We start from the raw sequence: 13,236 nt of genomic DNA on the forward strand, positions 1-13,236 counted from the left end.
AATACAGCAAATCATCTGCGAATGGTGGAACAATAGGCAATTGCCTTATGTTAATCTGTGTGAATAATTACTGGGCAATGCTTAGGAAATAAACCTACTTCAAAGTCGCCCTGATTGCCTATTGTTTACCCAGGACTGTATGGTCAAGTGTATGCTAGAATTTTGTATAGAAGACCCGTGGGTCCTGATCCTGTCATCTCAGATCTGCTTAAGCTTCATCAGGGGAAGTTTGAGTCACAAGATTGAGATCCCAGTTTAACTGAAACACCCTGAATATGATATTGGACATTTGACTGTAACCTATGGATTAAATTCTAAAAGAACTCTTTGCAGCTACAAAGCTCACCATCTCTGCTATGAATCTGAACCTCACGAATTGAACTCATGTCTGTATGTATATTGATCTTTTAACCATGCTCTCTCTCTCTGTTCTTTTTTTAATAAATTTTAGTTTAGTTAATAAGAATTAGCTGTAAGCGTATATTTGGTTAAGATCTGGAGTATTCACTAATCTGGGAGGTAATGTGTCCAGTCCTTCGGGATTCATACAGCCTTTTTTGTATGATTAAGATTTTCATTAATCCTCCTCATGTCTGACTGGGGTGACTAGGTGGAGGCCTGAGGCTGGGTTACTTTAAGGGAACTATGCTGTTGACTTCTGAGTAACCAGTGAGATATAACAGAAACTGTTCTGTGCTGACTTGGTAAATCTAAGTATTGGAATATCTGCCATTTTGGGGGATTGCCTGCCCCATTCTTCGCAGTTCACCCTAATGGAGTGACCTCAGCTGTCTCTCCTGGGATTCCAGTCACAGTTATATTTACAAAGCTGTATATGCAGAATATGCTGTATTGTGTAAATTGAGTGAAACTAGATTTTTTCTAATGGCATTTTAGTAAAAAAATTTTAAATTCTTTACTGGAAAGTAGTAGGGCTGTCAAGCAATTTTAAAAAATGTATCGCGATTAATTGCATGTTAATAATAGAATTCCATTTATTTAAATATTTTTGGATGTTTTCTACATTTTCCGTTATTTCAATTAGAACACAGAATACAAAGTGTACAGTGCTCACTTTATATTTATTTTTGATTACAAGTATTCGCACTGTAAACAAAATAAATAGGTGAATTGCAAAATTCTAATACAAGTACTGTAGTGCAGTCTCTTTACCATAAAAGTTGAACTTACAAATGTAGAATTCTGTACAAAAAAAAGCATTCAAAAATAAAACGTAAAATTTTAGAGCCTGCAGGTCCACTCAGTCCTACTTCGTGTTCAGTCAATCACTCAGACAAACAAGTTTAAATTTGTTTACATTTGCAGGAGATAATGCTGCCCGCTTCTCTTTTACAATGTCATCTGAAAGTGAGATTGTGCATTCTTGCGGCACTGTTGTAGCCAGCGTCGCAAGATATTTACATGCCAGGTGCGCTAAAGATTCGTATGTCCCTTCATGCTTCAACCACCATTCCAGAGGACAAGCGTCCATGCTCATGACCGTTTTTGCTTGATAACAGTCCAAAGCAGTGCAGACCGACGCATGTTCATCCTCTGAGTCAGATGCCACATGCAGAAGGTTGATTTTCTTTTTTGGTGGTTCGGATTCTGTAGTTTCCACATCGGAGTGTTGCTCTTTTAAGACTTGTGAAAGCATGCTCCACACCTCGTCCCTCTGAGATTTTGGAAGGCACTTCAGATTCTTAAACCTTGGATCGAGTGCTGTAGCAATCTTAAGAAATTTCACACTGGTACCTTCTTCACGTTTTGTCAAATCTGCAGTGAAAGTGTTCTTAAAATGAACAACCTGTGCTGGGTCATTATCCGAGACTGCTGTAACATGAAATATATGGCAGAAAGCGGGTAAAACAGAGAAGAGGACATACAATTCTCTCCAAGGAGTTCAGTCACAAATTTAATTAACACATTATTTTTTTAATGAGCATCATCAGCATGGAAGCATGTCCTCTTGCCGAAGGATGAAGGGGCTTACGAATGTTTAGCATATCTGGCACGTAAATACCTTGCAATGCCGGCTACAAACGTACCAGGAAAAGGCCCATTCTCACTTTCTGGTGATGACATAAATAAGAAGAGGGCAGCATTATCTCCTGTAAACATAAACTTGTTTGTCTTAGCAATTGGCTGAATAAGCAGGACTGAGTGGACTTGTAGGCTCTGAAGTTTTACATTGTTTTGTTTTTGAGTGCAGTTATGTAATAAAAAAAATCTACATATATAAGTTTCATTTTCACAACAAAGAGATTCCACTACAGTACTTGTATGAGGAGAATTGAAAAATACTCTTTTGTTTCATTTGTACAATGCAAATTTGTGTAATAAAAAATAATATACACTTTGATTTACATTACAACACAGAATACAATATATATGAAACTGTAGAAAAACATCCACAATGTTTAATTCGTATTCCATTATTTGACAGTGCGATTTAAAACTGCAATTAATTGTGATTAATTTTTTTAATTGCAGTAAATTTTTTTGAGTTAATCACGAGTTAACAGTGATTAATTGACAGCCATACTGGAAAGTGTTCTATTGGCGGACCTCTGTTTTATAGTGGTTCCTTTTTACTTCCTCAATGGAAATGAACCTTGTAGGCTTTATGTATAAAATAAGCTCATTCAGGAAGAAAACAAATTCTTTAAAGATACTGTATACTCAGAATTCTCGCTCCTGAGTCTCTCACTTCCGGGGTAAGACTTGAGTGAGTATCTTGTGCATAACCTTCAAGGAATCAGAATTATAGATGAGTGAATTCCCTTCACCGAGTCCATAGCTCCCATTGGCCGGGAACTGTGGCCAATGGGAGCTGCGGGGGTGGTGCCTGTGGGCAGGGGCAGCGCGTGGAGACCCCCGGTTCCCCCCGCCTAGGAGCCACTGCCAGAGGGACGTGCCAGTCACTTTTGGGGAGCCACTGGATGTAAGCACTGCCCAGCCAGAGCCAGCACCCTTCATCCCCTCCCACATCCCAACCTCAGCCCAGAGCCCACACCCAAACTCCCTCCCAGAGCCTGTATGCCCTCCTGCACCCCTGCCCCAGCCTGGTGAAAGTGAGTGAGGATTGGGGAGAGTGAGCAACAGAGGGAGCGGGGGCATGGCCTTAGAAGGGCAGGGGCAGGACAGCTAGGGGGTCTCTGAAAAATTTAAAATCAAAATGGGAGTCCTCGGGTTAATAAATTTTGAGAACCACTGAACTAGAGCATATCTTTTAGTAAAACATCCAGTCTTGATTTTAAAATTGCCTGAGAATTCACCGCAGCCCAATTTTCCATTTTTCCTAACAGGACACCTAGTGTCTTTCGTAAAGTTACACCAATGAGGAAAAAAAGAGAGACAAAGGTACATAAGAGATGTCATAGGCATTGTTTCTCAAAACTGAATTAAACTGAAGTGACATTGGAGAAATGCAGAGGAGGACATCAGCTTTATATTTGTTGGGTTTATCTATTTTTAGTTATTCATTTGAGCTAAGGAAATTCATTGTCACTTTACAGATATGGTATCCTGGTTATCCTCTCTCCTAATTATAGAGGTGGTGCTGAGCATGTAATACTAAATAATTGAGTGTCCAACCTTGCACAATTGCTTAATGAAACAAACCATGTGTTTCTGCATTAATGGAATGAGTTTTTTAAAAAAACTGTTCCCCAAAATAAAAAGTTTTGATTTCTAAGCAGTTCAATTGAACTAAATATGCACAATTTGGAAAAATTGTTAGTTCCTATTAAGGAGAGCAACAGTGAATTAAATTTAGGACCTATGGAATTAGGGCTTAATCTAACCTAGCAGGACTTCCACAAAAATCTGCATCAGCTGGAAAACACAAATGAGTTCGTTCAAAAAGTCAGTTACCATTTTCTGCCTCTTAGACCTTTGAACAAAGGGGATGTTTCTTTCTTGTGACACACATTCTAGTTACTCTGTTTAAAACATATCTTTAAAAAGGTTGTGTCGAAAGGTAGATATGTTTTGTCCTAGAGTGAAAATTTGTCCAAATTTATTTTGGAAATTATATTTCTAAACATCTATAAATAAACATGTTGATATATGGGAAAGTGCCAGGAGTTATTTTTAAAGAGGTTTATTTTTTAGGAGCATAAATGTTTTGATGATGCTGTGTTCCATAGTCTTGTAGTTTGTGTTATATGCACATACTGCTCCGACGAAAAAAAACAACCTCTTAGCATGGCTTAAATTAGATGTTTGAGGATCATCAGCTTCATGGAGACAAGTTACATTGTAGTAATAATAAAAACATCAGTAGGACCAGCCAAAAACGGCCACTGCATCATAATTACATAGCAGGTCATTGATTTTTAATACTGTTTTTCAGGAGGAATGCTCTAGCCCCAAGTAAAAATTAAACTGCCACATCTTGATGAAAATTATTTTCTCCCTTAATTTGCTCCTACATCACATCTGATTGAGCTACTCTTCCTTATGGGGATTTTAGAGAGAGAAACCTCATCTGATTTCCTGTAAGCCTTCAAATCTGATTTCTGTGTTTTTGTCACGTGTCAGTTTCAAGAAAAGGAGGCATTCAGTTCAGTTTCTCCTTTCTTCCTGTGTTTTCAATTTTCACCTGTATAGCCATGCTGTAGTGATGTTTTATTCTGTCTCTCTAACATACGCAGATCAAAAATATTCCCATTGGAATAAATACATAGGCTTAATTTATCTATCCACATAGGAATGAAGCAAAAATGTTTGCCCTTACCAAGTTTAAGGTGTTATATATCATAATATTATGTAAACTGCTCCAGCAGGTATTCCGAAAACTTAACTACTCAAGGAGTGTAATCATTATATTAGTCAATAATTGGACTGTAATTATTATGATTTCTCAATTAGGTTATGCATTTTGCCTCTGGTTTTTAGACAAAGATCTATGGAAATAGTGTGTAGTATACTACTGCTTTAATCAGTGTATAAATTGAGCTGTATAGCATTCCATTCAGAGCAATTTAAATCATTTATTTTAATAACTTTTCCATTTGTACTTCAGTTATTTTCTAAAGAAACGTGCATTCTCATGGATTGATTATAACATTTAAAACATGTTGATTCACAACTAAACAGAGCCTTTACACTAGATTTGGTACATCTTTTTGCTACCTAAGAGGGTACGTTATAACTATATACATTTATTTAAGCAATTATATAGCTTAATTAATTTTTTTTCAGACTTTTATTAATTGTACTTTTTTAGTATGTTAGAAAATCATGAATGATATATTGCTTATTTACTAGATAATTAACTTTTTGCTCTTGATTTGTGCTAACCTACATTAAGATGGTAACTGGAATTTTTAAACACACAGAAGAGCATATAAGATTTATATAAGATTTAACAAACAAAACAACCCTAAATGTGGTGGATACATAAACATCCCTTATCAAAACAGGTTTCACATTTACAAATGGTTTACAAATAAATTTGTAAATATTTACAAATAAATAAAAGGAACAGAGGAATTAACTGTAGTCAGTGAATTAAACTGACTATTGCGGGTCAGCCTGGGAAAACTTTCAAATATGCCTAAGTGAAAGTGACTGGAGCTTAAATTCCTACTACCCTAAGTTTCTTGAAAAGGAGACAAGTCTCCTAAGTTATTTAGGCTGACCTTCAGATTTCTAAAACTGGTAGATGTTATCCCCTCCCTCCCCATTTTTATTCATTGACTGGAAGAGAGAGACAAGTTTTCCTGATTTTTTTCAGCTCCCAATCAATTTCTCATCTTTGAGTGAATTAGTCCAAAAGGAAAAAAAATATTCTCTGTGCCTTCAGAAGAGGCTGCTGCTCTCGAAAGCTGGTATAGCACTTCAACAAACTCTGTTTCTAGGTGCTTAGCTAGTGCCTTCCACCAGTTCAGTGGTGTGGCTTTCTTTGAAACGTCGGCAAATATGTCCTGCTTGAATGGTTCACCTCCAGCCCTGAAATTTATTATGGTTGGCATGACTGATTGGGTAATTATTAGATGCCGATGCCATTGCAGCAACTTCTTCAATTAGACCTCTACCCTGGTACTTTGGGTTGAGACTAATAGCAAGAAAATGAGGTGGAGTTAAGTGTTTGATCTATTTGCTTCTTTACTGCCTACAATTCAGCTTTGTTGTTGGGGATTTCTTTCTTTGATATCTCTTGAAGTTCTTTCCAAATTTCAGCAGCATCAGCAATATAGCAGCAATCTTTCTGTGGTTTGTCCACAGGTATGGAAATAGGTTTCAATATGTTTAATATATCTTCTACGTTTCTCTTTAATATGATGTGGACTGTTTTGGCTGTGATAGTTCCATCTATTTTGTCATGATTTTCTTCCCAAAATGTCAGCAGAATAGGCCAGGTCTTAATAAATAGCTCAACATAGTCAATCACTGAATTCCATCTTACATCTTGGAGGAGAATTAGTTTGGATCCTCCTCCCCCCTTCAGTGAAACTGAAGCAACCTGGCTGTTGTGGAAGTATTTTGCAATTTCCGGAGTTGTACTTAAGTTTTTGGCTAAAAGATGCATCAGATGAGCATTGCACCCATATGTTATAAGTTCCAGGTTTCCTTCGTTATCTTCTTCTATATTTCTTCTCATCTTTGCTACATTTGCAGCATTGTCTGTAACAAACTATACACTTGACACTTGAATTTTTGTTCAGTTTGTCACAGTTTTACTGCTACTTCTAAGGGAATGGGCATTCCCTGATGTATCACTTGTTTCTGTAAACTAGACAACTCCATCTTTTCTTGTCACACAAGCACTTTGTACTTGATCATTGTGTACATTGCTCCACCCATCAAGACTCAAATTATCGAATTTCCCATCAATGTTTTTTGCACACTGTTCAACTTCCTTCTTAGACACTGTATCCAGCAACCTTCCAGTAATGTCTGCTGTGCCAGGTAGAATGTAGCCTGGTCGTAACGATTGAACCAGGTCCATGAAATGTAAGTTCTGAACAAGACAAAAGGGACAATTTGCATAAATAAACTGAGCAATCTTTTCATCAGTGGAGTCTTGATGGAATTTTCTGGTCCTGATTACAAACTCATCCATGGTTTTAGTGGATGATGAAAGACTTTGTTGTTGAGATACAGGTGATTAAATTTAGTGAGTTTATCATTGTTGTTGAGATACAGGTAACTAAATTTAGTGCAGCACTGCTGGTGGCACTAGCAGATGACTCTTAAATTGGAGACATTGCAGATGATGGATGTTCATAACCCTCTATGTCTAAGCTGGACCCTGAAAAAAGATGGGTTTAAAAAAAATCACTTTCATTCACTATTACTCAGTGCACTACTTTAAAAAAAAATTAGACTGTAAAGGAGTCCTCCTGCAGCTGTTGGTACCACTTTTTAAATTATGTAATATATTTTCCCTGTAAAACTGGGTTTAGAATAATTAAGAAATCATTAGGATTTTCTAAATCTATATAAACCCTATCTCTAGCAAACAAAACATGTTTAAAAGTTGATTCATAAATGCCTAATAAAACTTTTGCTTTTGAACAGAAAATGTTCATCTAAGAGGTTTGATTATACTGAGCAGTAGAAAATCATTTCAGAAGTCCAGCAGTAACAGTAAAAAAAAAAAAAAAAAAAAGTAATTGGTAAATACTCCCATAACTAACCAACATACCAATTATATTCTGATCAAAAACATTTTGAAATTCATGAGAAGTCATTCATCCAAAACACAAATTTATGACAATAATCTAAGTTATCATTTACTAGCATAGTAATACATGGTAGGCAGTGCCTAAGAATGGTGCAAAAATAAGTTTACTAACCAGTAGATCCAGATTCTTCAGACATGTCCATATCATTGTTTCCAAAGCCATTGCCTTCTGAGGATCATTTTTCATAACATTGATTCATTTTGACAACCAGGCCTTGCGGCTTTCTTGCACTGTTTACATGTGGCACGTATTCCTTTTTTTACCCAGAGATACAAGAATTTCTTTAAAATATTCCGAAATAGGTCTCTTTATGATATGCAGCCATGGCAGTTTTTTCTCCAGTTCCCAGATGTTGAAATCAACACGGGAGCCTGCACCCTGAAGACTGTTGTCATTTCTTCCCACAGTGTCCTGCTTTGACACCAGTGTTGCTTCGTTCTGGTTGCACGCTCTGCTCCTTCTCCCTGGCTATATATCCTGTCCACCCACCGCTTTCCCCAGGGCGGGGAAGGGGAACTAACAGTCCAAGACTTCTGTTTGTGTAACCCACCTGCCTTTTGCACTGCAGTATTGTATTATTTTTTAAAGACAGAGAGGGAGGCAGTTGAGAAATTAATGGATTTCTGTTTGTATCTCTATCTGTGTACACATGCAAGGAGACAGAGCAAGGCCATTTATCTGAAGTGTCCAGAACCATCCAGAAGCAAAGGCTGGTAGTTACTGGGCACCTCAGTGTTTTCCCCTAAACTGGAGAATAAGTTTCCATAGTGGGTGGCATCATAAATATTCATAATGTGAGAACTGTCAGAGCTCTTGTAGGGGGAAGCTATAAAGCAAGAACATGAGACCACCCAGGTGGGCTCAGTGCATGATCCTGATGATGAGATGCATGATGGTGTGTGTCCTACAGGTAGTGTGCATCCCAACACCTGTAATGGCTTTAGCAGTCTCTTGCACCCAGTAGCATAGCCCTTGGGTCTCTTCCCACCCCAGGATCAAGCCCTTAATAGAGTACATGACCTACTGTACTGTATTTACAAAGCTTGACTTCAAAAGTTGGATGTTTTTCTCCTGGTTCTTTCTTTATCTATAAAAGCAGCCTTTAATTCAAAGTTTTTGATACAGGTTCATGGATGCAGTGTATTTATTTTTTTATTTCAATGTTTTAAGTGATCATGGGATGTTTAGGCTTTAGCATATTTTGGATTAAATTCAGATTTCATTTTAAACAGGTTTATTTGTTAAAAGAAAAACTTAGTTTCAATAACAAAATCCAAAAAAAATCTGATTATTTTATTATTTTCAAAATATATCCTTGATTTTTATCCACCTTGATTCAGTTTCTAAATCCTGAGGAATAGCAATCATATGAGAGTTTCTGCTGAACTTGTAAAGTAGCAGCTCATACTCAACTATGGCAATATGATGACCATCCAGTTTTTCAGTCACACGATGAAACTATACTTCGTTCACCAACTTTAGTAGCATTTATACAGAGTTTTATATGTAGCAGGTTTTATAGAGGTTTTTAATCTATATTTACAAACGTTAGGTCATTCTCATCGTACGCTTGAGGTAGTCAAGTATTATCCCTGTTTTACAGATAGGGAAACTGAGATAAATGACTTCCCAAAGGTCATGGCAAGTTGCTGTCAATCCTAATTTGATTGAGAAAGCTATCTCACTTCAGAGCCTGGGGTGAAGGAAGTGGTGCGGTTGGGTGGGGAAGGAGGAGTCTTAATGGATCATATTAACATAAAGAAATTTGCAAAATGTGGGCAGACGGGACAGTGAAGGTTAGGAGGTTGTCAGAGGTGAAGAGGCAATAACATGGTTCACAGGTATAGCCTTCAGTATGGGAGGAGTAACTGTTACGTGGTGGTGGTGGAGAAAGTCTGTGTTTCCTGGTCTTTATCCGGAGATGTTAATGGTCATGGAAACAGGGAGCAGACAAAACAAATTTAAAGGGAGAGCCAAGGTTTGATAACAGTGCAACAAACTGAATAGAGGAAGGAAGGTGATTCTCAGATGTGACTGGGCAGAGCAGAGGGGAGAAGTTTATTGGGAATCCCACTAGACTGAGAGAAGTTTGAGGCGCTATCTGTGGGTTGAAGGTCAGATGGGTTGAATGGATGGTTGGAGGGCAATATAAAGTAACACTTAGTGTGCAGCAATGCAAAACAAGGTAAAATGGATTTCTTGCCTACATATAATTAACAAGGAACAAATAAGTAAATAAATAAGGGTTTTATTCTACAATTTAAACTTTTCTTTGTTACACATTCAGTATTGTTTCTCTTTATTACCATTTTTGAATGTTAGTACTGTCTTCCTAAGTAATTGACAGCCATCACAGTTTTTAAAAAGTGTTTGTTGTCAATCTGCTTCAGAGATGATACATTGCAGTACTCTATTTCATTTTTAAATGATTAATGATTTTACCTCTTTGATTATTTACTTAAATTGGGGGGTGTTGTGATGAATAGTAACAGCTATGTAATTCAGTGTGTACTTGACTTAATTTTATACATAAGCATTGAGTTAATCGGATGGGGCAAGTCCATACTTTGAAGCTATTTCTCTGTCGATATAGTGGCCTAAATTTTCAGGCCATTACTACAAATATGTCTATTACACAATGAATTGCAGGTATAAATGGTAGCTGTTAGACTTCTAGTTATTGATTGCCCTTGTTTGTTCAGTTCTCGTACAGAATATGAATAAGCTCAATTGTTCCATATAAATGAATAGCCATGAGAGAGTGACAGAGTTATTGAGCCTCATCCCAGCCTCTCATTTCATAATAAAGTGTGTGGACAAATGGTAGCAACTGGACCTGCATTCTCGTAATAAGTTATCTATACACTGTCATACATGGTTTTATGTATATGCGATTGTTTACTGTGTATGCATATGCTGTATAATCGAAAGGTGGTGAATGCTCATCTTCATACTTGAGTAGATGCAAGGACATTCTAATGGAATCCAATAATCCCACAACCATAACGTCACGAAAGTGGATTCTGTAGTTTCATAATATCAAATTGGTGGTATTTGCTTCAATTTTTGGAGATGCAGTAGAGAGACAGTATTATCTACTTGTTAGAAGGGCTGGGAGTCTATGGTTTCTATTCCCAGGTCAGCCACTGACTTGGTGTGTAACCTGTATGCCACAGTTTATCTGTCTTGAAACAGGGAAAATGGTGGTTTACCTCAGAGTGCCAAAGCTTAATTTTTTGTAAAGTGCTTTGAAATCCTTAAATGAAGGAACCTAGTGCAGTACTCGTGTACGATGAGCCCCTTTTCTACAAGTTTTAAAACAGTCAAGGACTTTTTTTAACCAGACAGTACAATTACCAAAGCAATGGAAATTTGTGCAAATCAATTTAAGGTATGTAAAGCACAATTAGCTGTTTTCTTTACCTCTCAAATCAGTGTAACCATTTCAAACCATAAACCCATTGAATTGGTGATACATTTTAGCTTTTCCTCTGAAAACTATATTTTAAGAACAAAATTTTTACGCAATTACATTTAATTATGTAGTTCGTGTGAGAATATTTTATTGTCTCTTTGGGTTATTCACATAAATTACTGCTGCTTCTTGTATAAGTTTTCTGAAGATGAAAGGCAAGTCATTGACAGATATAAATTAGTAAAACTCAAGTAATTTAGAAGAGTCAACTCTATTTAAAGGTTTCAGAGTAGCAACAATGTTAGTCTGTATCCGCAAAAAGAAAAGGAGTACTTGTGGTGCCTTAGAGACTAACAAATTTATCTGAGCATAAGCTTTTGTGAGCTACAGCTCACTTCACTGCATGCATCCGATGAAGTGAGCTGTAGCTCACGAAAGCTTATGCTCAAATAAATTTGTTAGTCTCTAATGTGCCACAAGTACTCCAACTATATTTAAAGTAACTTTTGGCAAGGATGCTGGCCTGGCAAAGCAAGAGATGTTGGTTTTATTAAAAAGAGATTCTAATTTAATTTTGGTGCTCCCCTGAGACAGTCAAAATCAAGTTACACGTATTTATACATGGATGGACTATAAGTAGATGAAATGTGCAGTTTTCTTCTGCAGCTTCTGGATAAGATAGTGTTTCAGAGACTCAACCCACGCACCATCACTGTAGCTAAGAGGTATTAGTTATTATGAAAGGATGGGACAGACTATGAAGCATCATTTTTAATGCAGACATTAGCCAGAGGCTGAGAAGAAAGATAAAGCTCCGAAGCAGTGTCCAGGGACATTTTCCTGGTAGGAATCATAAAAATCTCTCCTTTTCCCAGGAGCTGGTGAGGGGGCACAGAGAGCATTTCTTACCAAAGCATAACCTCTGGGCAGGCTTGCCCTCCTACTTGTAAATAAGTCTTTGACTAGTAGGTTTAGTCATATCGCTATTGAATGTCTGAATTTAAATTAATTCCGATCTTGAATTTGTATGCGGATGAGGGAGTGTATGTTGGTGAGAGGGACAGTTTGCTGAGATAAATTTGAAAAGTTTAAGATACTGAGAGATTTTGAGGGTAGCTCTAAAATGGAGAGACAGCAAATACAAGAGGAACGGTAAAAAGCATAATATAAAAAAAAAAACAAAGGGCTGGAGAGAGAGAAATTGGACACTGATGACAGCAAAAGAAGAGATCCACTAAGGAGCTCGCCATCCTGGTGTTGAAAGCATGTAATCGTATGTGCTTGTACAGCATCTACTTAGCATGATGGCACCACTGTCCTGATTGGAGCTTCTTATTGCTATTGTAATACAAATATTGTAAGATCAGTGCAAGCCTTTTGGGAGGAAAAAATTATCACCAGTTTGACCGCTCATTCTATTGCTCTCCTCTGATTGGAGAAAGCGGGGATTCTGAAATTTATTTTTCCACTGAATGCCGTAATATTGTTCATGTAATATAGTGCCTTCCTTCAGAGACTTTTTTTTTTTAATTTTATATTACTTTTAAAGGCCCGGTAATTGAGTAGACTTCCTATTATGTGAAACCACTCTTCTGGGTAGAAAGTGCCATAGCATCTTTCTAAATGTAAAAATGTTGAATGAATAATTTCTGTGGACTCAATGAGGCTTTTATGGTTTTGGGGTTTTTTACAGTTGATCACTAATTTTCTGCCTTAAGTATTGTCTCTCATCTTTCTTAGATCATCAGGCTTCAGTGCTGTCAGAATTGTTTCAATTACCTAAGAGAGGTAAATATTTTTAAAGGCAATTCATAAAAACCCTTATGCCAGTTTGATTTTTAAAGGATACCGTCAACCTTATGATGCCCTCAGAATGATGTGCCTTAAAAATGTAATTCCTACCATGTATGAAAGTCAGAATTATCCCTGACGTTTGTCTTGAGCAAACTGGGATGGTGATAAGATATGAAGAAAACACAAAACCATGATTTCTTAGGCGTCCTGACATAAATCTGTGCTGTACACATGCAGAATTTTGTTTTGAAATTAATTGTTTCCATGATAAAAGCTCTTTTTGCTGATACCGTGGTCTCTCATGTATGCCACATATAAGGTCCTGTGGAA

General features: G+C 37.0%; 1 protein-coding gene across 2 annotated transcripts in view; it reads left to right on the top strand.

Annotated features, from left to right (window-relative positions):
* CTDP1 (CTD phosphatase subunit 1) overlaps positions 1-13,236 on the top strand; it is a 172,821-nt gene that overhangs the window by 135,015 nt on the left and 24,570 nt on the right. The window contains exon 10 of one of the 2 annotated variants that reach the window (XM_073331809.1): positions 3,309-3,464. The exons of the other annotated variant lie outside the window; for it this stretch is intronic. Coding sequence (XP_073187910.1) covers positions 3,309-3,408 — 100 coding nt within the window. The 3' untranslated portion in view covers positions 3,409-3,464. Of the gene's footprint in view, positions 1-3,308; positions 3,465-13,236 lie in introns of those variants that run through there. 2 annotated transcript variants of the gene reach the window in all.

The sequence above is a fragment of the Lepidochelys kempii genome, chromosome 2, assembly GCF_965140265.1.
Source record: "Lepidochelys kempii isolate rLepKem1 chromosome 2, rLepKem1.hap2, whole genome shotgun sequence".
In the NCBI taxonomy this organism is placed as follows: Eukaryota; Metazoa; Chordata; order Testudines; family Cheloniidae; genus Lepidochelys; species Lepidochelys kempii.